Below are 27,254 nucleotides of genomic sequence, written 5' to 3' on the forward strand. Positions count from 1 at the left end.
ATGCATGAAAGTGAAAAGTGAAAGTGAAGTCGCTCAGTCGTGTCCAACCCTCAGCGACCCCATGGACTGCAGCCCTCCAGGCTCCCCCGTCCATGCGATTTTCCAGGCAAGAGTACTGGAGTGGGGTGCCATTGCCTTCTCCAATGAGTTTGTTTTCTCCCTCACATCCCCGCATCCCCATGCCCATCATCCTGATGCGATTATATTTCAATATTCAATACTGTTCGAGCCAAGGCAAGTAGACTTCTTTCTTACCATATATAACTTTTTATTTTCTTGGAGTCAGAAAGTGCACCCATTTTAAAATCTGCTTTTTCTATTTTTAAATTATGAGGTGTTTGATACATAAAAGAGTATATTAAACTTGTATTCTTGGAGCATAATAATAATAATAACAAAAAGCTAAATATCCCCAACAAAAATTAAGAAACAGAACCTGACTTGTTCTATTAGCATTATTCCCTGACCACTCCTCTCCAATGCCATCCCCTGCCTCTGTGGTCACACAAGTAACCAGTATCCTGAAGTTCAGTTTTCCTATCCAGTATCACCCTGTGGTTTTATTTGGCCTTGCTGGGTCTTGGCTGCTGTGCACAGATTTTCTCTAGTGTGGCCCATGGACTTAGTTGCCCTGAGGCATGTGGAATCTTCCCAGACCAGGGATCAAACCTGTGTCCCCTGCGTGGGCAGGCGGATTCTTCACCACTGGACCATTAGGTAAGTCCACAATTAGCTTTTTAAAATACTTTTAAAATTTTCTTTTTCACTTATTTCTAACGTTTCTCCTCTCTTATTTCTTTGAATCTCAGCTTTGTAATCCTTTTCCAAATTATTGAACAAGGCATCAGTCAGGAATACTTTAGTTAGGTATGTTTTCAGTTGCTGATTAAAGAAAACATGAATAATGGTGGCATAAATAAACAAGTGGAGTTTCGTTTTGCTTTGTTTTGTACTTGCATAGCGAGGAATCTGATTGGTAGGTGGTTGCTGGCATTAGTTCAACTGTTCAGCCACCAAGAACCTTCTTGGGCTCTTCCTGCCTTCCTACTTGGTTGTCCTGAGTATGATGAGTTTTTTTGAATTGATGACTAGCAACCTACCTCATGATCACAAGAAAGCTGTCACAGCTCCAGACAAAACATCCATATACAAGGCAAGTTAAAAAGGGGAGGAGATATAACAAGGAAAGGATCCTCATTGCATTCCCTTCTTTTTCAATCTCCAATGTGGAGAGGAGTAAGGGAGAAGGGGGCTGGGAATGACTGTGGGATTACCACCAATGTATGTCACAGACAATGAGCTCATTTGTTTTCTATCTTTCTTGTTTTCTTTATCCCTTCCTAATGCCTTTTGGATGAATCATCACCCTGATCTTATTGCTCATCATTTCATTTTGGCTATAACTATTCTGCTATTCAATCCATGTATGGATTTCAACTATTAAATTTTTCATTCCCAATAGTTCCAACTGATTTTTCATCTTATTGGTTCTTATCTTGTTAATAATCAGAACCTTAAGTTAACAATCAGTCAGTTCAGTTCAGTCACGTCTGGCTCTTTGCCACCTCATGGACTGTAGCACTCCAGGCTTCCCTGTCTATCACAAACTCCCAGAGCTTGCTCAAACTCATGTCCATCAAGTCAGTGATGCCATCCAGCCATCTCATCCTCTGTCATCCCTTTTTCCTCCTGCCTTCAATCTTTCCCAGCATCAGGGTCTTTTCCAATGAGTCAGTTCTTCACATCAGGTAGCCAAAGTATTGGAATTCCAGCTTCAGCATCAGTCCTTCCAATGAATATTTGGGTATGATTTCCTTTAGGATTGACTGTTGATCTTGCAGTCCAAGGGACTGGATGAAGCACAAGCTGGAATCAAGATTGCAGGGAGAAATATCAATAACTCAGATATGCAAATAACACCACCCTTATGGCAGAAAGCAAAGAACTAAAAAGCCTCTTGATGAAGGTGAAAGAGGAGAGTGAAAAAGCTAGCTTAAAACTCAGCATTCAATGAACTAAGATCATGGCATCCAGTCCTATTACTTCATGGCAAATAGATGGGGAAACAATGAAAACAGTGACAGACTTTACTTTTTTGGGATCCAAAATCACTACAGATGGTGACTGCAGCTGTGAAATTAAAAGACATTTGCTCCTTGAAAGAAAAGCTATGACCAACCTAGACAGCATATTAAAAACCAGAGACGTTACTTTGCCAACAAAGGTCCATCTAGTCAAAGCTATGCTTTTCCCAGTAGTCATGTATGGTTGTGAGAGTTAGACCATAAAGCTGAGCGCTGAAGAATTGATGCTTTTGAACTGTGGTGTTGGAGAAGACTCTTGAGAGTCCCTTGGACTGCAAGGACAGCAAACCAGTCAATCCTAAAGGAAATCAGTCCTGAGTATTCATTGGAAGGACTGATACTGAAGCTGAAGCTCCAATACTTTGGCCACCTGATGTGAAGAGCTGACTTATTGGAAGAGACCCTGATGCTGGGAAAGATTGAAGGCAGGAGGAGAAGGGGATGACAGAGATCAAGATGGCTGGATGGCATCACTGACTCGATGGACAGGAGTTTGAGCAAGCTCTGGGAGTTGGTGATGGACAGGGAGGCCTGGCGTGCTGCAGTCCCTGGGATGGCAAAAGAGTCAGACATGACCGAGCAACTAAACTGAACTGCACTGCACTATTGATGACACTGTTTGATCCTTTGCTTATAATCGTCACTGTCACATTTCTCCATGTAAAGGTATGCTTTCCCTTTGGAAAATGTTAATGCAAATAATCTGTGGAGCAATGCTCTGGCACCAGACAAACATCCTGTACTCAGTAACCTTTTACCTAGCATCCACTGAATCACTAATTGGAATCACTGAATCACTAATTGGAAACTGCAGTACATACTGTTCCAAAGGTTTCTTTATTTCCCTGGCTGTATTTTAAAAGCTTTTCCAGGTGTCTTTTTTTTTTTTTTTAATGTCTGTTCTTTTTTACACATTGCGCTATCCTTTCACAAAGATCTTGTTATTTTTTTGATGTTAAGCATAACAATTTATGGGCTTCCCAGGTGGCACTAGTGTTAAAGAACCTGCCTGCCAATGCAGGAGACATGAGAGACATGGGTTCAATTCCTGAGTCGGGAAGATTCCCCTGGAGGAGGGTATGGGGACCCACTCCTGTATTCTTGCCATGGACAGAGTAGCTTGTCAGGCTACAGTCCATAAGGTCACAAAGAGTCAGACACGACTAAAGCGACTTAGCATGCAGGCATGGGTACCAGTTTTATAGAGTCCAATTGTTTTATTACCAGTTTAAGGGACGGCTTCTTTTTCTATAGTGGTGGTATGTCTACGGTAATATGTTGGAGACCCTGGCATATGTAAGCATCTCCAATTTAATGGTTTTAACCTCTAAAGTTCTAGAGGTTTCATTATTCTCATACCATGGGACTCTTCTTGATCAGTTCCCCTTGTTGCTCTGATTACTCTATTGATTTTTGGCACAAAAGGAATTCTTGACTTTGAAAACTCAGCATTTGCTGCAATTTTTATTGATTTTGAATCACTCGATATTAATTCCTTGATTTCAGGTTCCTGTAATAGGAGAATATTGGAATCAGAAACAAGTTATGAGGGCTAGAGTTTTATCACCCATGCAAGATCAGGAGAAATTCATTAGGTCTGTGCAAGGTTGAGGAACTGGAAGTAAGGGCACCTGCAAAACCCATGTGCCCCAAAGCCTTGGGAAGCAGCAAGGAAGTTTGCAACTACCTGGACCAACAGGTGGAAAAGAAAAAAAGCTGGGGATGGGTCTAAATATACATTGCCTTCCTAATTCAGGAGGCACAGAAAACAACATAATGAATACCATGTATACTCGTGACTCATGTAAAAAAACACAAGATTTCTATTTTGTTGAAGTACCCCTGTCTAATCATTTTACTTTCTCTTCCAGAGGCAGCTTCTCTCCTGAACCTTAGTGTTTATTGTGCCTAAGCATACTTTTATTCTTTTATTGCGTATGTATGTATCCCTAAACAATATCCAACTTGTCTCGCTAGTCTGATTTTCGATCAGCGCTTCACCAAGACTGCTTGAAGTCACCAATGACTTCAGTTCAGTTCAGTTCAGTTTAGTCGAGCAATTGTGTCCGACTCTTTCCGACCCCATGAATTGCAGCACACCAGGCCTCCCTGTCCATCACCAGGAGTTCACTCAAACTCACGTCCATAGAGTCGGTGATGCCATCCAGCCATCTCATCCTCTGTCGTCCCCTTCTCCTTTTGCCCCCAATCCCTCCCAGCATCAGAGTCTTTTCCAACGAGTCAACTCTTCACATGAGGTAGCCAAAGTACTGGAGTTTCAGCTTTAGCATCATTCCTTCCAAAGAAATCCCAGGGCTGATCTCCTTCAGAATGGACTGGTTGGATCTCCTTGCAGTCCAAGGGACTCTCAAGAGTCTTCTCCAACACCACAGTTCAAAAGCATCAATTCTTCGGCGCTCAGCTTTCTTCACAGTCCAACTCTCACATCCATACATGACCACTGGAAAAACCATAGCCTTGACTAGATGGACCTTTGTTGGCAAAGGAATGTCTCTGCGTTTGAATATGCTATCTAGGTTGGTCATAACTTTCCTTCCAAGGAGTAAGCGTCTTTTAATTTCATGGCTGCAATCACCATCTGCAGTGATGCTGGAGCCCAAAAAAATAAAGTCTGACACTGTTTCCACTGTTTCCCCATCTATTTCCCATGAAGTGATGGGACCAGATGCCATGATCTTCATTTTTTGACTGTTGAGCTTTAAGCCAACTTTTTCACTCTCCTCTTTCACTTTCATCAAGAGGCTATTTAGTTCCTCTTCACTTTCTGCCATAAGGCTGGTGTCACTCTGCATTTCTGAGGTTATTGATATTTCTCCCAGCAAATCTTGATTCCAGCTTGTGCTTCTTCCAGCCCAGCGTTTCTCATGATGTACTCTGCATATAAGTTAAATAAGCAGGGTGACAATATACAGCCTTGATGTACTCCTTTTCCTATTAGGTGCTGGCAAATATAAAGGATATTTCCAAGTCCTCATCTTGCCTGTCCTCACTGCAGCTCTCCAGTTACTTCCTCCGACACTCTTTCCTCTGCTTGCTACTCCCTGGTTTTCCTCATCCCTTCAAACCACCCTCATCTCATTCCTTTGCCTCCTCCTTTGCCCTCCCTCAAGATGTTGGCATGCTCTGTGGCTCCGTGATGGTTCTTCTCATCTCAATCTATACTCTCTCTCTAGATCATATTTAGTCCCAGGACTCTGAATATATCTACCTAAAATGACTGCCAAATCTCTATCTCTGGCCTGGATCTCTCCCTGAGCTCCTAACTTTCCTATCCAACTGCTCACTGACACCTCCACTCTGAAGTCTTCATACCTCAGACTCAACATAACTACAGTAAAACTTTTTACCTAACTCCCCAAACTGTTTCCTTTATAACCCCACTCCCCTATTTTAGAAAATGGTCCACCACCTACCCAGCTACTCTAGCCAGAAACCAACAGTCAATCACGATTATCCTTTCTCCTTCACCGGCACATCCAACCTGTCCACCTAGAGGTAAACCAAGGCAAGCTCAAATTATCAGAAACTGATTTGCAGTTGGAGAAACACATGCTGTAACAAGATACAAGCAAGTCCACTAAGGGTTTGGGTGAGTTGTATTCATGGGCCAGGAGAACAAAAAGGAGAAAGACTGGCCAGAGTCCCAAAATATTAAGTTCATTGGTTTGACGATGGAGAATAATTTTTGGTGGATGTTCCTTTGATCAGGAAGTAAGTGTTTTTTTCTGTAAGCTAGGCAATTATGGGAAATTAGTCTCTAAGTTCCATTCTGTGGAGGGTGGATGTGTGAGATTCTCCATTTCATATCCTCCTGTTTCATTTAAGACTGAAATTTTTTCACAAACCCCATCAGCAAAATCCATTCACTCCACCTCTCCAATAAGGTACACCTTTAATCCATTCTCTTGGCTACATTTCCAGTATTACAACCACAGGCTAGGCCAGCATAATCTTTTGCCTACTAAATGGTCACCTCACTTCCAGTCTTGCAACCTTCAAATTAGTTCTCCAAACACAGCAAGCCCAATAAATAAAATCAAATGTAACTCAGATCATGTCACTCCTCTGCTCAAAATTCTTCAGTGATTTCTCATGAGGATAAAAGTCAAAATTATTAGTATGGGATACAAGATGCTAAATTGATCTCACTCCTTTCCCACTCACCTATTGCCTTCCAGCCACGCTGGCTTCTTTCTTTAAGACCGTTCATTTTGACATTCCTTCTTATTCTCTAGACTCAGGTTATCACTTCAAATATTTCTCTCCTGGCCATTTTACCTAATGTGGTTTCCTCCATTTTTATGTATTCCAGTTCTGTTTCCCTCAGAGCACCTACCACATTTCGTTACTTACTTGTAATTTACTTCTTTTTGTTCCCTGTTCGCATTAGAAATGTTAGGTCGAGGGCAAGAACTATGGGTCCTGTTCACAATTACTATTTCCAGCGCTTAGGACGTGATAAGACACTCGATAAAACCTAGTGAACCAGGTCTTTCAGGCACTCCAAACGTAGTCCCCCATTATCAGAACTTAGCAATAATATCACAAGGGAGAAAACATGCTCCCCATCGTGCGAAGAAGGAAAGTTTGTTAACTTGTATGAGGTCACCGAGTAGGCAACTAATCAAGCTGAGGTTCGAACCCATGACTATAGGACCCCAGAACCCTCCCTCTCACACATCACCGTGAGGTTTCTGAGTTTAAAGGACCCCAGCAGCGATACCGCTGGTTGAACTCATGGAAATAGAGACCTCCCAGAGGGCGGGTTCCCAAAGCTCCCAAGAGGCCCTGCGTTCAGCGGTCTGGGCAGACGAGTGGGCGGTTCCAGACGCCGGAAGGCGTCCCGGAGACTACGTATCCCAAAAGGCTCCGCAGAACGCCGCTGATTGGCGGAAGGGAGACCGGCGACAGTGTGATGACGTTTCGGGACGCTGGCGCGCGGGATTTAAACTTCGGCAGTTTACGCAGCGTTAGGATTCCCAGAGTTGTGGTTTTCTGGCCTTTCGCGTGTCCCTCACCGGAGCTCCGTCCTGCCCATGGACTCGTCGCTTCAGGCTCGCCTGTTTCCTGGTCTCACCATCAAGATCCAGCGCAGTAATGGTGAGGGGCGGGGTCCTGAGACCATAGGGACCCGTGGGCTGAGATGACTGAAATTACCGCCCCTCCCCAAATGGCAGGCCCTGAATCACTATTAGGGATCCCCGCACACCCCAGGTCTAGGTCTCCTCACTGGCGGTCAGTCTTCCCTACCAACGGCCAGGGGCCTCTGTACTGACCATGCGTCTCCTTTCCGTCCTCCAGGAGTGGGCGGAGCCCCCGTGTCACTGGACCTTTCCGGGAAGTCAGGATTCCCTTCCCCTCCAAAGTTCTCCCCTGAAACTGCCCTGCTCTTGCAGGGACCTCGGTTCTCTGACCCCTCTACTCTCCCATTAACACTGAGCACTTACAATATGTCAGACACCGGATTCAGGGTAATGGGACAAATGATGAGATCCCTGCTCTTCATTCAGGAGCTTGCAATTCTGCCCTCTCCTTTTCAGTTCAGCAGGTATCTCAACTATGGCAGGTCTGATGATTCCAGTACCAGTATCATTAGAATGGTCAGACATAAAGGTCAGGAGATAGGGAAACCTGAGGGCGCTAGAGCCTCAGTGCTGTCTTGAAGAATGGCTCACCTAAGCACTAGAGAGACTCTCCTGCCCAAACATACCTTCACTATGCTGTAGGCTCTCTTTTGAGTCGGGGTGAGCCCTTATCCTCTACAGCTCAGTTTTAAGAACTGTTCCCTGCCTAGTTCACTGAGGGATATTCCAAGGGTGGGGTGCCAAGAGGTTTGTCTGCTGAGATTAGAAAGAAAGTCAACTGTCCCTTCCTTCAGGTCAACTTGACATTTGAGCCTCTGGGATCCTAACAGTGAAAAAGATAGGTAACTCTGGCCTTTTCATACTTTAGGCATAATTCACAGTGCCAGTATAAGCACTGTGAACTTGGAGAAATCCTGCGTTTCAGTGGAATGGAAAGAAGGAGGAGATACAAAGGGCAAAGAGGTGGGTTCTATGAGTGTGCCTCTACTACAGTTAAAAAGACATGTGTGGAAATGGAACTTGTGTCAGCTTTGTTTTCCATCCTGACTTGTCCTCCCCAATCTTAAATATGGTCCTCTTTGAATGCTTTGGGACTCTTTTTAAGGCAGCCTTGTTCTAAATTGAAGCAATCAACAGTTTCTGGTGTGTTTGTAGAAAGCAAACTGCACAGAATTCTAAAACCTTACTCACCCAAGCTAGCTTCTGAGTGCACACTACCTATGATACTGATTTGGAGAGTAAAATTGATAATCTCTTTGGGGAGACAAAAGTATGTTTCTGAAACACCCAAAAATAGAAGGCAACTACAGATGGAATAATGCTAGAGCAGGTCAGAGATGGAAACTCACTGAAGATGAGCTTGTGGGGGTGGGGCCAAAGACACTGAGGTGGCCCTCATGGGGACGGGTAAAGAAACTGGCTCCAGGCACAGAGGAAGGCTTAGTATGCTTGGCAGCAGCAAAAAGACTGGAAAAGGAGACTAGAAGGCCTTTGTCTCTGGCACTAAGATGTTTAAGATCTTATTCTGCAGCCAGTGGGAGCCTTGGAAGGATTTTGAGAAGTAGGAGGGATATCCCTAAGACATTGATGTTTTAGAGGCATGTGGTGTAGTGAAGAGGTCACCAGGCTGAGTACGAAAACCTGGATTCTAGAGTCTGGCCCTGCCACTAAATGTTCTCAAGCACATTTCTGCTCCTATGAGAAATTCTCCTCGTTTATGAAATGAGCATGATAATAATATCTACTCATAGGGTTGTTTGAGGACTTATTCAACAAATCCTTTTGTACTGGTTCCAAAATGCCAGCCAGTGTGTTTGGTGTTGGGGATACATAGGTGAGTAAGACAAACCTGGACCCGCTTCATGAAGCTTAATGAGATAACAAATGTAAAGTGCTTGCTTAGCGTAGTGCCTTATGGTAGACACAGGTTTATTTAGGTGGTGTATTTGAGAAATAGAAGACCTGAATTCTTTATATTATGTCCTTGAATCAAGAGGTTCCTAAAATCCCTTTCAACCATCTATTAGCAGTTCCTCATGACTTGTTTTTGTTGTTTGTTTAGAAATACAATTCTTATTGCGTCTTAACTCCAGCTCAAATGTTGCCTGTGGAATAAAGTTCAACCTTCTTAGTGAGGCATTCAAAGCCTTTTCAAGATCTGATCCCAATCAACTTTTGTCCTTTTTACCATACACTCCTCCCAAAGTATCCTGTGCCAGGGACAAATGAGGCAGTTCCCCACTCTGTGATCCTGCCCAGTGCCTCGCTGCCTGCACACTCTTATCCCTTCCTGAATCATTAATGTGAGAATCAGTTAATGTCGGAACTCTGGTTTTCTGCATTGTTTATGCTCTCTGTAGTTTAGGGATTGGAATTGGGGTGGAGGGGTAGTAGTAAGGGTTTGTAGCTGTCCAAGAAAGGTGAATAGAAGTGTGACTACTAAAGTACTTACCAGCTTTTGCACTTGATCATCTGTCCTCCTTGTCTATCCCATGCTGCTTGGGTTTCCAGCCCTTTATGTGTATGGCTTCTCTCCCCTACTAGAATATGAGCTCACTGAAGGCAAGGGCAATACATGTCTTTTTAATTTTTTGGTTGCACCAGGTCTTCGTTGCTGCATGTGGGCTTTCACTAGTTGAAGCGAGTTGGGGCAACTCTCTAGTTGCAGTGCGTGGGCTTCTCGTTGCAGTGGCTTCTCTTGATGCAGAGCATGGGCTCAGTACTTACGACTCTAGAGCTTGAACTCAGTAGCTGTAGCATACAGGCTCAGTTGCCCCCCAGGATGTGAAATCTTCCCAGCCGTCCAACTATGGGACCGCTAGGGAAGTCCAATACATGTCTTAGTTCAGTTTGAGTACCTTCCCCCTACTGCCTTACTTATGCCTAATAAGTGTTTGAAGAAGCTGTTAATACATAAAAATTGCATATGTAGGAAGTGAAGTTCTCACCTGGGAGTACATGCTGCAGCTCTTTCACATTTTATCACAAATGTGAAACACAAATAATCAAGTTGGTACTATTTTGGTGTGTTTGAATCTGCTGTGAAATATGCTGATGAAGCCTGAGTTGTCCCTGGGTTTCAGGACTCTGGTGATGTAAACCTGGAATTGTGACCTCATTGCAGGCATGCACAGGAAGTAGGGAAGGCATGAGTAGGATGCTGTGACTGGGGAAGAAGTTTCTGGGCCCGGTAGAAAATGTAGGTAGATTGAGGACTAGGTAACCGCTCTCGGGTACTTGTCCCCGCCCATAAGATCCTGAAGGGCCCTCCACTTGACTATCAGTGGAACAGTTAGAATTGTTTCCCCCTTGGTGGCAGGCAGCAAGAGGTGTTCAAAGGCTGTGCCCAGCAGGACCCCACTGCCCCACAGAGCGGTAGGGAGCCAAGTGGCCAAGATCTACTGTGGACTATCTGACTGTTGGCCTTCCTCTTCGCCTCATTCTCATCGCTAATGTCTACCATTCATTGGCTTGGAGATCAGAAACCAATATCCATCTAGATGGTAAAACACAATCAGGGAATAAATATTTGTTTATAGCTGTTAGTACTTGGCAGAACTCAAAGTTTATAAAATATGAATTTAGGGGTAGCCTTGATTGCAGAAATGCAATTGAATTGAACAAGCTATGTTGTTCATAGAAACTTTTACTTTCTTCTTGCAGGTAGATTTTGATGATGTGGCTGCAATAAACCCAGAACTCTTACAGCTTCTTCCCTTACACCTGAAGGACAATCTTCCCCTGCAGGAGAATGTAACGGTTCAGGTAGCTGCCAGTCATCTGACTACAGCCAGTGCCCAGAGGAGGCACTTGGCTTGTTTGGGTCTTTGCTGGTTTGTTTTCTGGGCCTGCTTAGTACTTCAGCACAGTACATGGGCCCAGGATAGGCCCTTGAGAACTGATAAGACCCATATGTCATGGTGGTTTGTTTTGTTTTTCAGAAACAAAAGCGCAGATCAGTCAGCTCCAGAATTCCTGCTCCAAAGGAAGGTAAATGGATTTCTGCTGGCTCACTGTCATGGGATTTGTGCCAGAAATGATGTTCTTGGGGCGCAGGAAGCTGTGAGTAGACTCATGGTTCCAGTTAGAAGACCGCTACTGTGTAGGCTGAGTCCTGCCCTGTGTTCCACGCCTCTTTCTCAGTGAGGAAGAATTCAACCTTCAGGGAGGAAGAAATGGAGAGGTGTTGGTCGAAGGGTACAAAGTTTCAGTTAGGCAAGATAAAGAAGTTCTGGAGATTTAATGTATATCATAGGGCCCATGATCAGTGAGTGTATTATATACTTAGAAATTTACTATGAGGGTAGATCTTATGTTGAGTGATTTACTACAAAAGGAGAAAACAAAATATAAAATGAAGGGTACAGGGGGAAACTTTTGGAGGTGATGAGCAGATTTATAGCATTGATTATGATGATGGTTTTATGGGTGTATGCTGCTGCTGCTAAGTCGCTTCAGTTGTGTCCGACTCTGTGCGACCCCATAGACGGCAGCTCACCAGGCTCCCCCATCCCTGGGATTCTCCAGGCAAGAGCACTGGAGTGGGTTGCCATTTCCTTCTCCAATGCATGAAAGTGAAAAGTGAAAGTGAAGTCACTCAGTCATGTCCGACTCTTCACAACCCCATGGACTGCAGCCTACCAGGCTCCTCTGTCCATGGGATTTTCCAGGCAAGAATACTGGAGTTGGGTGCCATTGCCTTCTCCATTATGGGTGTATACTTACCTCCAAATCCATCAAGTTGTACACATAAAATACCTCCAGCTGTTTTTATGTCGATCCTACCTCTGAAGCAGTTAAAAAAAAGAAAAAGAGAATTCAACCATTCAACCTACAGCTCTTAACTTAGACCAATCTCTTTGGATCTGGTGCATTTGGGAAATTTGCTAACTGGCCTGGGAGCCTTTCCTGTGGAATCCAGAGCGGTAATCAACCGTGGTGGGCTTGTTTTCTCTCCCTGGGGAAATGACATACCTTGGAGTGAGGTGGTGAGTGGGCTGTCAGAAAAGCTAGGTCAGGGCCATTTAGAGGTAGAGTTGGTAGTGCTATGGTGATCTGGGGGTAGGGTGGGATTGGACAAATAATAGCAGTGCTTTGAACTCCAGAGAAAGTTAGGCTTTCTGTGCAGGAATCAGCATAAACCTACTTTAACTATGGTAGGCTGTGACGGGTGCCTATATGCACAAGCTGCCCAAATAATCCAGTTTATAACCCAAAGCTAGCTATACTTCACAGCCTGCACAACCTGTCCTAGTCGGGGGGTTATCTCTGTCTCAACATAATCCAGCCACCCTGGGCCCAGAGACTACTTGACTGGAGCTTCAGGCTTCCCAGGGGCCCGAGGTGAAAGGTGGGGTGGTTTTGAGCTTGAGCTAGGCAGGAATGGTGTAATGCTGGCCCTCTCTTGCTGGCTGTACCACTCCAGTGGCCTCCAGGAGAAATATGGGTGGCAGTGGTCTCTCTCCACGTGCACGTCCCAAAAGGATATTGCCACTCTTCCTTTTTTCTTTGTTTTGACTATGCCACCTGGCTCATGGGATCTTAGTTCCCTAATCAGGGATTGAACCTGGGCGCTTGGCAGTGAGAGCACGGAATCCTAACCACTGGACCCCTACTGCTCCTTTTAATGGGAAAAAAATAACGATTCATTATTGAATGAATGACATTGAACAGTAGAAGTGAAACATAAGATCACAGATCTTTTGAGAAATAGGAATATTATAATAATTCATGCTCTTTATGAAAAACATAGATTGATTATATAGAGTCATCATATCAGCCTAAACTTAGGAAACTCAAATTCCATATAGGTTGATATTTGTTTATATGACACTAGTGTTTTATTTCCAAATTTACTACTTTTATTTTATAGGTACATTATTTCTTCTTATGGAGGGAAGCAATATAGATGAGTAGAAATTGACAGGAATTAAACTTGTTAAACAACTTAATTGTATAAACTCAGTTAAATTGTTTCTGTCAGTTAAGCATTCAAGATTCCAGAAAAATCAGTTGCTGGTCCCATGGCTTCTAATGCTGTGGCCCAGGTCTGGCTCTGTAAAGCATCTTAGAGCAGTGGAAAAAGCCCTGGTCGTGAAATCTGGCAGTCTTGGGTTCACATCCTGACTCTGACACTTACTAACTGAGTGACACTGGGCAAATTGCTTAATTTCTCTATGCCTTAATGTCCCCTTTTATCAGTTGGGAATACTAGTATTTACCTCTGGATGTTTGGGAAGATTGTAGAATGGTAGGTGCTGCTGCTAAGATTAAAATGCTTTTTTTCTGGGATTAGGTCTGTGTCTCCAGAAATGATCTCACATTGTCTGTAGGTTCTTCCATTTACTCCAGACAGATGCTCTTGTGGGATCCCTCAGGAGCTCTCAGACTGCAGAATGTAACAAATTAGTTTTGGGGTCACTGGTACTTGGCCTTTCTTTCTTGGATGGAAGGAATGGGAAGTTGGTGGGCTCCTTTCCAGGTATCGGGACCCATCTCACCCTGTATAGAATCTTGAAGGGTTACCCTCGACTGTCCCTCTATCTGTTTTGCTCTTCTGATCACAATGCACTGACTGGCCACGGCCCTTGGTCCTTCAGGTCTCCGAGGCCGCTCCACTCGCATGTCCGCTGTCTCAGAGGTTCGAATCACCACTCAGGAAAATGATATGGAGGTGGAGCTGCCTGCATCTGCAAATTCCCGCAAACAGTTTTCAGTTGCCAGTGAGTAATGAATCTGTTCTCCCTGTGTGAGGCCCTAGAGCAGCTCTTCACACATTGCCCTGAGCCTGTTTTGGAATATCCTAGAATTCCTATACTCCCTGGCTTTCATACCGTTCTGCTCCTGCACCACTGCTCCCTTATCTGAAAATCGTCTCACTTTACTTTTTAAACTTTAAACATTATATATATATATACACACACACATATATATATATGTTCAGGAAAGTAAACCTATCATTGACTATATAGTTCACAAAGTAAACACACTCATATAACTGACATCTAGATCAAACAGCATTACCAGCACTCCAAAAGTCCCCTTCAGGCCCCCTCCCAATTCCTAAGCCCCAAGGGTATCTATGTCCTGACTTTGGATCACATAAATTAACTTTATCTTCTTTTGGACTTTATATAAATGGGATTTTAAAAACATTTTTAATTGTCAATTTGTACTAGTTATTAGTAAATTAAGTGATTTAAAGTCAAGGTAAACAAAAGGGTCATGGCCAGCTATGGGAAGTTGCTGTGGGTTGTACCTCTCTGGTTGTACCTTTCTAGGTTGAACCAGGTTCCCATTATTCCTAGTTTTCAGTCCTTCCTCCTGTTAACTACTGGGGTTCTGAAGTCAGAAATTTTTCCCAAATGAGCTGAAAGGCCTGGCCTGGCCTAAGAACCCTTACTTGGTCAAGCCTAAAGAGGTCAGACCTTTAAAGGCTTTTCCCTTCATAGTGAAGCGCATACTGAGCAACTCACATAACCTTTAAGATTTCTTGACACCAGGAGCCAACCCCTGCGGCGGGGCTTACTGGGTTCAAGGTGTGGATTGAGATGAAGGGAAAAGCCTGAGCTCTGCTTACGCAGTAGAACCTGAGCCCTTGCTGAGCTGGCAGTCAGTAGCCATCCTCCTGGCCTGTGACCCTCTAGAGCTCAGATGAACACAGCTGCTGTATGCCTGCCTGCTTCTCCAATGACTCTTGTTCCCCCACAGCCGGGCCCTCTAGGCCCTCCTGCCCTGCAGTGAGTGAAATACCATTGACGATGGTCAGCAAGGAGGTGGAAGAACAAGTCCACTCCGTCCGAGACAGTTCTTCTGCAAACTCTGTGAAGTCAGGTAGACACACTGAGCTGTCTGGTACCCTGCTGCTAGTGCAGGATAGGAATTACAGCTTGTCCCAAACATGGCTTGCTTGGTACCTGAGTTCAAACCATGTCTGTCTCATGGGGACATGTTGCCCTGTGGCCACGGAATCGATCTTTCACAACAGGTGACCCTGTCACTCACTGCCAGCTGGCAGAAGCTCTCTGATGTAACTGAGGTGTTGTTACAGCTAAAGTCTTGGTCAACACCTGAACAACAGCCCAGAGTGACCACCAAACAGGGACAATCTCATCTCTACTGATTGTTGAGAAAAAGGCCACAGAGGCATAGAGAGAGCTTGGGTTAGACCTGGAGTGCTCATATTAGCAAGTTTCTTGTCAGCTTGGCCATCCCAAGAGTCATAGCTGGTGCTTCTTCTCTTTGCATGTGGTGATGTAAGAGCAAGGGTCTAGAGAAGGTCTAGCCATGAGAAAGGCCCAGGACTCCACACAACAGCCAGAGAAGAGCAGGCTGGCCTAGACAGGTAAAAGAGAGGGCTTCTTTTTTTTCTCTTCCACTAGTTCGGAGGAAATCATGTATTGTGAAGGAAATGGAAAAAATGAAGAACAAGAGAGAAGAGAAGAGAGCCCAGAACTCTGAAATGAGAATAAAGCGAGCTCAGGTACCTTTCTTGGGAAGCAAGGGCAAGGGTTTTTGTATAGACATTCTTTTTTTTTTTTTTAGAGGGGCTTTTAAAAATTTATTTACTTTTAATTGGAGGATGATTGCTTTACAATGTCCTGCTGGTTTCCGATGTACATCAACACGAATCAGTCCCTGGTATACATGTCCCCGCCCTCCTGGGCCTTCCTCCTACCCCCCACCCCATCCCACCCCTCTGGGCTGTCACAGAGCGCCAGGTTGAGCTCCCCAAGTTACACAGCAGCTTCCCACTAGCTGTCTATTTTACATATGCATGCGTGCATGCTAAGTTGCTTCAGCCGTGTCCAACTCTGTGCGACCCTGTGGACAGCAGCCCACCAGGCTCCTCTGTCCACAGGATTGTCCAGGCAAGAATACTGGAGTGGGTTGCCATTTCCTTCTCCATATAGACATTCTTAACTGCAACCTTGTCAGCAATGGAGATAGATAACGGTTCAGCCCCAGCATTTCTGAGGCTCCAGTTCTGATAACCAAGAATTTTAACCAGTTTCTCATCAGGATTCAGAGAACAAATAATTCAGATATTTTTCTGAAGACCTTCAGATGATGAATATCTCCTACTGGTTATCCAGTGGGCATGCCCATCACACAGTTCAATGGCAGTTGCCTGTTCCCCTGACCTCCTAGTTGCGCATATGTGGGGTGCCACAGTGGAGTTCAAGTTTGGGTTATTACCCTTTGGTTGGGTTAATGGCACAGGAGAATCCCAGCCTGCTGGTCTCCTAAGACATGGGGCAGTGGCTCTTGCCCTGCTTCCTAGAGTGGTTGCTGCATGCCTAGGCCCCCCTGCCAATCTTGTTCCCAAAACTTTGTGCCTGAATTCTCTGCCCAGAGCCAGAGTCAAGGGCAATGAGATCGTGTGGGGGTTTTGTCAGCCCTGAAGGGGCTGTGTGCATAGGAAGGGCTGCTGTTGCCACTGCCTAGCACTGAGGCCTACGAACACCTACACCTTGGCAGTCAGTCCTTCTTCAATCTTACCACAAACAGGAGTATGACAACAGCTTTCCAAACTGGGAATTTGCCCGCATGATTAAAGAATTTCGAGCTACTTTGGAATGTCATCCGCTTACTGCGGCTGATCCAGTAAGTAATCCCAAAGGGCTTCTATCTCTCCTTCCTGAGTAGGCGTACAATTTTTTTAAAAAATATAGTTGATTTCAATATTGTGTTAGTTTCAGATATACAGCAAAGTGATTCATTTTTTAATATATATAAAAAGATTCTTTTCCAGAGTAGGCGTATAACTGAGAGACAGAAACATCTCTTAAAGGAATGAGAGCACACAGGAATCGTTACTCACCCTTAAGGGCGTGAGGGTGGGCTTTGGTGGGGTGGAGCTAGCAAGGGCTAGATAGGAGACTCTGATCTTTATAAACTCCCTTCCAGCCCCCATCCTCCCTGCTTCAATAGATTGGCTAAATTCTTACTGCTAATCATGAAAGTGTGCTGAAACCTCCTATAGGCAGCAGAGTGAGAAAACTGAGAAGAAAATTCAGAGCTTTCTTGTGCTCTAGAGTAACTATGAGCACAGTGGGTCCCAGTGTTAGGTCTCAGCCCCTGACTGGGCCAGACATATGATTAGTAAGGGAGGGGCTCTGGACCAGCTTTCTTTCAATATTACACTGACCTTTTTGCTGACGGTTGTCTTCTCTCCTCCTCCTGAAGATCGAAGAGCACAGGATATGTGTCTGTGTTAGGAAACGCCCACTGAATAAACAAGGTAAGCCCCACCTTACCTTAGCCCCAAGGTAAGTTCAGTCAGAATGAGGCTTCAGACTGAGGGTCCCCCGTGTCCAGGGAGCATCGCCTGAAATACTGTCCTTCTGCAGAGTTGGCCAAGAAAGAAATTGATGTGATTTCCGTTCCTAGCAAGTGTGTCCTCTTGGTCCATGAGCCCAAGTTAAAAGTGGACTTAACAAAGTATCTGGAGAACCAAGCATTCTGCTTTGACTTCGCATTTGATGAAACGACTTCAAATGAAGTTGTCTACAGGTTAGTCCCTTGCCTCTGTTTCCCCCCTTCCTCCTGACACTTTCCTTTTTCCAGTGTGGGACATTGTGGTAGCACTTGCACTCTCAGGCGTGCTGACTCTGAATCCCTTCCTGGCTTCCTCTTGTGTCTTCTTTGGATGGACCATGATGCAGAGCTGGCTCTGGCTTCTAGCACAAGGAAGGCCCTGTTGGGGCTGTCACATCCTATGTTTCAGCTTTAGTGGCCCATGCTTGAGTAGACAGAAGTGAAATATTCCCACTGCGCTCTTTGAGGCTGGGCTGGGCAGGCCTCAGGGGTTCTTCCTGTGTCTGTGTCCTGTACAGCCACCCATTACCCACTGGACTTAGCAGACTCAGCAAACTCTGGAGCTGCTTGGTCCAGTACAGCTCCCACTAACTTCATGTGACTGTTTAAATAAAAGTTAAATAAAATTAAAAGTTCAGTTCTTCAGGGGCTTCTCTGGTGGTCCAGTGGTTAAAAACCTGCACCTCCACGGCAGGGGCCACGGGTTCAATCCCTGATTGGGGAACTAAGATTCCCACGTGCTATACAGTGCAGCCAAAAACAAATTCAGTTTTTCAGTTACACGAGCCACATTTCAAGTGCTCAGTAGCCATGTGTGACAGTGGCTACTGTTGGACAGTACAGATAGAGATCATGTCCAGTATCCATCCTCAAAGTTCTACTGGACAGCGCTGCTCTACACTGGAGGCTGATAAACTGTAGCTCACGGGTGAAAGTTGGCTTGCAACCCTTTTTATATGGCTCTCAAATTAAGAGTGGATTTTGTGTTTTCAAAGAATCATTAAATATATATCTATATATATATTTCGGACTTCCCTGGTGGTCCGGTTGCTAAGATCTGAGCTCACAATGCAGGGAGCCCAGGTTCGATCCCTGGTCAGGGAACTAGATCCCACAAGCCACACTATGCTGCAACTAAAGATTCCACTTGCCACAACTAAGACCCAGTGCAGCCAAATACAGACATTTAAAAAATGTCTATATATGTATACTTACGTATGTGTATATATGGAAGAGACCTATGTGGCCCACAAAACCTAAAATATTTTAGGCTCTTAAAGAGTTTCTTTGATCTTTGTAGTGTTTCATATGCTGGAAGTGGGCTGCTAAGCTCAAGCTTCCCTCTGTGTCTCCAGGGTAGAGGAGGTGCTGGTGGCTCAGTCAGAGTATGGACCAGCCTGCTCCTGGCCAGTTGGTCCAGCCCTCCCCAGGTGGTTAGGAGAATTTCAGATTTGTAAGTGGGGCTGGGGTCAGGTGGGACCACTTTGCTTGGAAGGAAGCCCCCAGGAATCCTGCTTTGGAAGGGTAGCAGAACCACGTTCTAGGAAGCACATTTAAGCAGAGATATGCATGCTTCCCCATGCTTTCTCTTAGGTTCACAGCAAGGCCACTGGTACAAACAATCTTTGAAGGTGGAAAGGCAACCTGTTTTGCATACGGTCAGACGGGAAGTGGCAAGACTCATGTGAGTATTCAAGCCTGGCAGAGAGTAACCTGCCCTTAGTGCACCTCTGGGCCTCTGAAAAGGAGGACAATGAGTTTCTTACAGAAGGTCCCTTCAGTGCAGATGCCCCACCTCCAGATGCTCTTGCTGTGCCAGGGGCAGGGAAGGGCCTTAGCAGGTCCAGCTCCCCTCCTGGCTGTAGTATGGCCCACGGTGGTGGTGGAGCCAGAAATGCTCTGGCCTAGGCCAAGGGCTCTTTAGCACAGTCTCCTGTCCTTTCCCTTTGCAGACAATGGGTGGAGACCTCTATGGAAAAGCCCAGAATGCATCCAAAGGGATCTATGCGATGGCCTGTAAGTAGTGTGTTCTGCCCCAGCAGGGTTGGGCACAGAAGGGCAGGTTGCTTACTTAATCCAGGTTCTCCCCACAGCCCGGGACGTCTTCCTCCTGAAGAATCAGCCCCGATACCGGAAGCTGGACCTGGAAGTCTATGTGACATTCTTCGAAATCTATAATGGGAAGGTAGCTGGCAGGGAGCCCTCTGTTTATGCTGCTGGGGTCCCTGAAGTTTTCTAAAATCTTGAGGTTGGCTAGAAATTGTAGAAGACAAACACCCTGTGTGTTGTCACGCCTTTGGGCCACTTTGCCCAAATGTGTGGGAGGTTTTCATCCGATGGTGGAATGGGAGGCACGCTCAACAAGTAAGCAGGAACACGCCTCAGGGCTTCCTCCCAGACGGGAGGCTTGCTTGTGTGTGCCCTGTGCTCCCTCCGTGCACCTCCCTCTTAAATCTCTCTTCTCCTGATCGCACACATTCATTCTCATACTCGTACTCTCTCTATATTTCTATGTATCTCTCTACGCTTTTGGAGAGTCACCTTCCCCGAGTGGGGTCTAGATAATAGCTAATGTGGCTAATTAACATGTTACTAGGTACTGAGCACTATTCTAAGCACTTCTCTCAGCTCTTTACCACAACCCTACTGGGAAGTATCACCGTTACTGTCGCTATCGCACAGATGAGAAATGAAGCTGGGTGGCTAAGTACCTTCCCAGGTCACGCTAGTAAAGAAGCAGGGTCACATCAAACCAAGGTGGCCCAGTTCAGCTCCCAGATGAACTGCTCGCTGCTCATCTGACATCACCCAGTGTAGCCTCTCCCGCCTTTCCTGTTCCCAGCCATTGTCTAAGCTGCGACAGGCTCTGAAGCGGGGAGGGATCAGTGGGTGCCTGGCGCCTGACAGCCTTGGCCTTGTTCCCCTGCCCGGCACAGCTGTTCGACCTGCTCAATAAGAAAGCCAAGCTGCGCGTGCTGGAGGACGGCAAGCAGCAGGTGCAGGTGGTGGGGCTGCAGGAGCGCCTGGTGAGCTGTGCTGATGACGTCATCAAGATGATCGACATAGGCAGTGCCTGCAGGTCAGAGTTTGGCCGGAGGAAGGGGCCACCTTCTAATGCCAGGTCAGGTGATAGATGAGCACTGAGCCCTTTGCTGTTTCCACAGAGCACCACTTCCCCCAGCTTGGTGAGGGCTCTGAAGGCCTCTGCCTTAAGCGGTCGCAATGGGGCCAATGACCCAGGGTCAGGCTCGTCAGGGACGAGTCAAATCATCTTGAATCTGACCAAGGCAGGCTTTATTACCAGACTTATCCAGAGGCATGCTTCCTGACTTCTCTGAGTTTCTTCTTACTGTTCCCTCTCTCTGTGGTGGGGGACAGAAGCTCTGGGTATGCTCTAGCTGGAAGTGATGGGACGAGAGCTCCTGTGTAGAGGGAGGAAAGTGCTCTTCTATCAGGGCCCTCAGCGTGGTGCAGTGGGGTGCTGAGCAGCATATGGAGGACCAGGGAGGGACTATCTCCCCAGGGCCCTCGAGTTTAGCATGTGGTTCATGACAGCCCCTCCTTCCCTGCGTGCCGTGCAGCAGAGGTAACTCATGCTTCCCCATGGCCTATGGCCCAGGGTCTGGCCAAGGCCCTCACACAGAATTCAGTACTTTGGCTGCCAGGGTAAGCCATACCCAGAGTGGCTGGAGGGAGGGCTGCTGCCCAGGGAAGGAAGGACAGAAGTGGGACAGGATGACTCAGAACGTCTGAGTCCTGGCCCTTCTCCCTTTCCTCCTGGAGAACTGACTGCCTTGGAGCCTCAGGTGCCATGGTGGCTGGTGACCGCCCGCCCCCTCAAGGAGCTCATAGCCCTGCTTTGTCCTCCTTTGCCACAGGACCTCTGGGCAGACATTTGCCAACTCCAACTCTTCCCGCTCCCACGCCTGCTTCCAGATTCTTCTTCGAACCAAAGGGAGAGTGCATGGCAAGTTCTCTTTGGTGGATCTGGCAGGGAATGAGCGAGGTGCAGACACTTCCAGTGCTGACCGACAGACCCGCATGGAGGGTGCAGAAATCAACAAGAGTCTCCTGGCTCTGAAGGTAGCCAGGCCCAGCTACATGGGAGCCGGTAGCCCTGGAGGGCTGCTGGGAGGAAAGGGTGGGAGGGAGAGGGCATCTTGAAAGGAAGGAGGGGACCTCAGCTTCCCCTGCTGTCCCCCAGGAATGCATCAGGGCCCTGGGACAGAATAAGGCCCACACCCCATTCCGCGAGAGCAAGCTGACACAGGTGTTGAGGGACTCCTTCATTGGCGAGAACTCAAGGACCTGCATGGTGAGTTGGGCCCTTTGGAGTGGTGCAGTCCTGTCCCTGGGCAGGAGGCTCTGTATTCTTGGCTAGCTGGGTTTTCAGGCTCTGATTTAACTGGGCTTCACCCCTGCTTTTGGGCAGCAGGCTCCTCTTTGCCTGCGCAAGCAGGGAGGAAAGGATCTTCTCCCTTTACTGTGTGTCTGTGCACCTCTTGGGTCGGGGAGGTCGTTCCTCCCATACCTAATGAAACGGGGGCTGCAGGATTCAGGAGGAGGACCTTTGGGGAAGCAGGAGAGGCAGTCCTCGTCCCTCTGTGACTTCCCTCAGGGGTCACTGGCTCCCAGCCTAGGAAATTGAAGAGGGCCTCAGCCTTGAGTGACTTTCTGTCCCCTTATTTTATCCATAATGCTTTCTAGCTCAGATCTGCCCTCCTTCCTCAACAGGGAATATCCTCTCTCCTGCCTGCTGAGGAAGGTGGGAATTTCTGACTAAGCTCTAAACCCTTCTCCCTAAGGCAGTATGTCTGAGCCCAGGTGAACTAAAGTTTCCAGCAGGAATCACAGAGCCTTGCATTGTGACCTTGGTGAGAGGAACGGGTCAGTAAAGAAGTAAAGAAGCAGGAGTAATTAGATATACCAGCAAAGACAGGGGACCAACTTTTATTTATTATTATTATTTTTTTAATTTTATTTTATTTAACTTTACAATATTGTATTGGTTTTGCCATATATCAAAATGAATCTGTCACAGATATACATGTGTTCCCCATCCTGAACCCTCCTCCCTCCTCCCTCCCCATACCATCCCTCTGGGTCGTCCCAGTGCACCAGCCCCAAGCATCCAGTATCATGCATCGAACCTGGACTGGCGACTCGTTTCATATATGATTTTATACATATTTCAATGCCATTCTCCCAAATCATCCCACCCTCTCCCTCTCCCACAGAGTCCAAAAGACTGTTCTGTACATCAGTGTCTCTTTTGCTGTCTCGTATACAGGGTTATTGTTACCATCTTTCTAAATTCCATATATATGCGTTAGTATACTGTATTGGTGTTTTTCTTTCTGGCTTACTTCACTCTGTATGGGGACCAACTTTTAAAGAACCTTAGTTTGCAGGGCCCACGAGGCAAGTTGCCTGGCACACAGTGGGTATTTAATGAGCTCTCCCCCCAATTCCTGGCAGCCTCTCCAAGAGCACCCTTACCCTGGGATCCTTGACCATTAACTAACTGCCCATTCCTTCTTTTGCAGATCGCCATGATCTCACCAGGCATAAGCTCCTGTGAATATACTTTAAATACACTAAGATATGCAGACAGGTACTGGTACCTGTGCCAAGTGGGATGGGAAGGAGCAGGGTTGGGGAGGGAATGGCAGTGATGAGAGTGGGGAGGGGGCTCTGGGGACTCAGTGCCTATTGTCTCCTTCTATGACTCACTAAGTCTGAGGCTTGGGAGTTCATGTATGAGGCTACTAGGTTTTTTTCTGATCCCCTTCAGGCTCTGGTGGGGAGCAGTGTGAATAAGAATCCTTCTAGGTCAAAGCAAAGCCACTACTCCATCTCCTTGAAGTCTCGAAATCTGAGTAGTGCTGCACACTTGTGAGTGCCAAAGAGGCTGCTGTGGGAGCTGTGACCTTCTTGTTTTCTCAGGGTCAAGGAGCTGAGCCCCCACAGTGGACCCAGTGGGGAGCAGCCAATGCAGATGGAAACAGAAGAGATGGAAGCCAGCTCCAATGGGGCCCTGAGTGCAGGCAATGTAAGGGGAGGTGGGCCAGGCAAGAATGGAACATGGCCAGCTGAGATGGGGACCCGGCCACACTGTCATCTGTCTCCTTTTGCCCCCTTAGTTCTCCAAGGAAGAGGATGAACTGTCTTCCCAGATGTCCAGCTTCAATGAAGCCATGACTCAGATCAGGGAGCTGGAAGAAAGGGCCATGGAAGAGCTCAAGGAGATCATACAGGTGGAGAGCTGACCCTGGGCTCAGCGTCATTCCTTGAAAGTGACCTGGGCTTTACATGCACACATACACCCCCTCCTCGGGTCTTCTGGCTGGGGTGGCAAGAGGCAGCCTTCTAGATCAGCATTTCTTAATTCCCCAGTTAGTTATTCAGCTGCTTTTATAGGGCAGCTAATTACCACACCTCCTTCTCCAGCCTGGCACACAGAGGCTTTCCCCCATCCTCCTGGCTGGAGCTAGTCTCTCTTTCCTGTGCTCCTGACTGAGGGTTTGGAGGGTAGCCAGGTCTCGTTTGTTCATGAATGTTGGTGAATACTTTCTATATACCACCAGCTCCTGTGCTGAGACCAAGGGCCAAAATCATGAAGGATGGATAACAGGCCTAAAGAAAGACTTGATCAATCCTGACTCTTCTATTTATGAGCCAGTTTCCTCAGGAAAGTCGTTGAGGCTCACCAGGCCCCAAATTCTTCATCTCCAAAATGGTCAAGACAAGATGGTTACACTAAGGATTAAGTGATATGTTGTTAAACACTCAGCCTTCCCCAGCATGTGGTCAGCCTTTAGTAGGTGATAGATGCTACCACTGCCATGATCCCTGCTGTGGAAGTGCAAGTAGGGGAGAGGCCTGAAGGGCATCCTAACAGTGGGGCACTCCAAGTGTGGAGCAGCGAGGGCAGCGAGGGGCACTTAGAACGGAGGAGGGGACGTGCAAGGTCAGTGTCTGCACGAGCCCTCCCCGCCTCAGGTGCTCAGGGTCCAAAGGTTTGAAAGGACATGGTACTTTCAGGAAGAGCAGTAGGTTTGCTCTGGCCATAGCAAAAGGTGAGAGCAGGTGAGGGAGGGAGATCAAGGCTGTGGGCGGGTCAGCCGGGACCTGATGCTAAAGGACATTATGGTTCACACCAAAGGCCTGGACTTCGTTATGAGGGCAGTGAATGCCTTTGAAGGGAGTAAAGCAGAGTGGTGCCTTGGTCACGTGAGAGCTTTTAGGGACCTTACTGTGGCCACAGCACAGAGCCCGGCTTCAGGACCCAGGGAGAGCATGAGTAGAAACGCTAAGGAGTTAAGAGCAGTTAGGAGATTAGTAGAGTTCAGGAGAGACACTGGTGCCTAGACTAGCTGTGACCATGGTCTTGGGATTGACAGGATGACATGAGATTTAAGAACCATTTCAGGGGTGCAATTGTTAGGATTGAGGGACAAGGTGAAAGAATTTTTGCTCAGATTTCTGGCTTGGGCATCAAGATATGCATTTGATATCAGGGACAGGGACAAGTTTTTGGCAGGCAGGGGAAGGATAGATTCAAGCTGAGAGTTATGGGGGAAGGGTCAGGAGGCAGGGCCAGGGCCATGGCTAGAGGAACAGGCATCTGCATTGCAGATGGTAGAGCCCTGGGAATGATTTGCTAAATTGGTTTGGTCATTATTGACCTGACAAGGTCCGTCTTGTGTCGCTGCAGCAAGGGCCAGGCTGGCTGGAGCTCTCCGAGATGGCTGAGCAGCCAGACTACGACCTGGAGACCTTTGTGAATAAAGCAGAGTGTGCCCTGGCCCAGCAAGCCAAGCACTTCTCAGCCCTGCGAGGTGGGTGCAGCTGGAGGGTGGGGCCTCTGTGGGTGGTGGTGGCTCTGCCTGAGGGAACAGGGTCTCCAAGAGACCTGCTGACTTCAAGTGCACCACCCCTGCCTTCCAGATGTCATCAAGGCCTTGCGCCTGGCCATGCAGCTAGAAGAGCAAGCCAGCAAACAAATAAGCAGCAAGAAACGGCCCCAGTGACGACTGCAAATAAAGATCTATTTGGTGTCATACCCAGCCTTTCCCCTCCCCTTCCCTCCTCAGCAAACTCTGGGCACCTGGTGGGTCTGAGCTGGGACAGACTTTGGTAAATGCCAAGTATGGGCGTATCAGGGCCCAGGGCAGCTGGGAGGAGTCAGTGTGCATAGGACACAGCTTTCCTTTTCCTCACTTGCAGCCACGGAGCGAAAAAGGATGGAAGGAAGGAGCTTTTAGTTACCCTGTGCACTGCCCTTCTCTCCCAGAGGGGGAGGCTCTCCATCGTAGAGTTTTCCCGTAGGCAGCAATCTGCCTGTGTGGACTGGCTGCTGGGGGAGAGCTCCCTGGGGCTGTCCTGGCTCTGTGGGGAGAGAAGGAGCCTATAGTTCAGCTCTGCTGGCTCTGGCCTGCCTTCCACACCCTTGGTCCGGCCACTAATATATCTTGTACTTTAAAAAAAAAAAAGTTTCCCAGGGCCTCTTCCTTCCCTGCTGGTTTTTGAGGCCCATGAGGATCCCTGCTGTTTTCTGTTTTATGTGTTTATATATTATGTCTAATAATAAAGAGAAAAAAATCAGCCTGTTGAGTGGTGTGTGGGAAGAGCCTTCTGGGACTCAGACACCACCGCAGGGGTAGCGCTGATGCTGACTCTCCCCAGGAGGCCACATCCACACCTGCGGTTTCAGTGACATGGTGAAGATGCCAACCTCTGCCTTGTTCAATGCCGACTAGGTCCTAGGCCTTCTCCTGGACAGGAGCTCGAAGCAGAAAGGAAATGGTGCTCTGCCATTTACAGTCTGCTAAAGACATGTTAAAAAATTCTGTGGGAACACTGACGCGAAAGCACTTGCTTTGCTAGACAGGAAAGGATCTGACAGGTTAACACGTTTGCTCTTGAAAAATGAGAAATTTGCCATATAGACTGAGGAACCAAACACAGGGCATGGATGGTTTGGGAACTAGAAGACTCCAGATCCCACGTCACAGAACATGAATCAGGTAAATGGTGTATGCTCAGTTGCTCAGTCATGTCCGACTCTTGGCGACCCCACAAGACTGTAGCCCACCAGGCTCGTCTGTCCATGGGATTCCCCAGGCAAGAATACTGGAGTGGGTTGCCATTTCCTTCTCCAGGTAAATGGTAATGCACCATTAAAAGGTTTTTAGCCTAGCACCACACAACCAAACACATGTTTTAGAAAGGCTCCAGTCAGGGAGACACGGCATAGGACACATGGGCTGCTGCAGAGACTCAGAGGAATGGGATCAGATGGGCCAGGTTCTAGCCCTCTTTCTCAGCCTCAGGATTTTCACTGTAAAGAAGGAGCATTCTCTATCTTGTGGTGAGAAAATCGCATGAGTGAGGTGCCATCAAATAACCAAATAGAGGACCTAGATTCAGAAATTCACCTTGGACTTCCTGGTCATCCAGTGGTTGGGGGTCTGCCTGCCAATGCAGGGGACACAGGTTCAATCCCTGGTCTGGGGAGACCACACGCTGGGAGGCAGCTGGGCCCATGCACCACAACACCTGAACTCAAGCCCTAGGGCTTGTGTTCTGCAACAAGAGAAATCTGCAATAAGAAGCCCACACACCACAACTAGAGTAGCCCATCCCCACACACCACAGCAAGAGAAAGCCCACAAGTAGCAACGAAGTCCTAGCACAGCCAAAAATTAAATGAATAAAATTTTAAACATTCTGTAATGACATT

The 27,254-nt window shown here is 47.0% G+C and overlaps 1 protein-coding gene and 1 long non-coding RNA gene across 3 annotated transcripts; one reads left to right on the top strand and one right to left on the bottom strand.

Moving 5' to 3' along the window:
• Window positions 1–247: 247 nt before the first annotated feature.
• Window positions 248–6,909, bottom strand: LOC147375204 (uncharacterized). Its single transcript, XR_015157983.1, has 2 exons — window positions 6,459–6,909; window positions 248–1,866 (listed from the first exon to the last, which is right to left on the bottom strand). It is a non-coding gene; the product is annotated as an uncharacterized LOC147375204 (long non-coding RNA).
• Window positions 6,872–25,574, top strand: KIF2C (kinesin family member 2C). Of its 2 annotated transcripts, XM_086385107.1 has the most exons (21): window positions 6,872–7,205; window positions 8,058–8,152; window positions 10,853–10,954; window positions 11,131–11,179; window positions 13,789–13,911; window positions 14,900–15,022; window positions 15,571–15,671; window positions 16,700–16,795; window positions 17,378–17,432; window positions 17,542–17,704; window positions 19,103–19,193; window positions 19,462–19,525; window positions 19,603–19,694; window positions 20,446–20,588; window positions 21,388–21,592; window positions 21,714–21,824; window positions 23,056–23,123; window positions 23,456–23,561; window positions 23,653–23,766; window positions 25,227–25,350; window positions 25,460–25,574. In XM_086385107.1, the coding sequence occupies exons 1-21, from the start codon at window positions 7,142–7,144 to the stop codon at window positions 25,540–25,542; spliced, it is 2,172 nt and encodes a 723-aa protein (XP_086241233.1). In that variant the 5' UTR covers window positions 6,872–7,141; the 3' UTR covers window positions 25,543–25,574. The 2 variants fall into 2 exon arrangements, with proteins under 2 accessions (XP_086241233.1, XP_086241242.1); XM_086385116.1 differs by lacking the exon at window positions 14,900–15,022.
• Window positions 25,575–27,254: the final 1,680 nt, after the last annotated feature.

This window comes from Bos grunniens, chromosome 3 (assembly GCF_055505025.1).
Source record: "Bos grunniens cultivar Pamir isolate PY7600 chromosome 3, Bosgru_T2T1.0, whole genome shotgun sequence".
NCBI classification, from domain to species: domain Eukaryota; kingdom Metazoa; phylum Chordata; class Mammalia; order Artiodactyla; family Bovidae; genus Bos; species Bos grunniens.

Excerpts from the sequence above, each read along its gene's own strand:
- KIF2C (XM_086385107.1), top strand. The coding sequence starts at position 7,142 with ATGGACTCGTCGCTTCAGGCTCGCCTGTTTCCTGGTCTCACCATCAAG. Across the intron at positions 21,825-23,055 it reads AGAACTCAAGGACCTGCATG|ATCGCCATGATCTCACCAGG; the intron begins GTGAGTTGGGCC and ends CTTCTTTTGCAG. Across the intron at positions 25,351-25,459 it reads GCACTTCTCAGCCCTGCGAG|ATGTCATCAAGGCCTTGCGC; the intron begins GTGGGTGCAGCT and ends CCTGCCTTCCAG.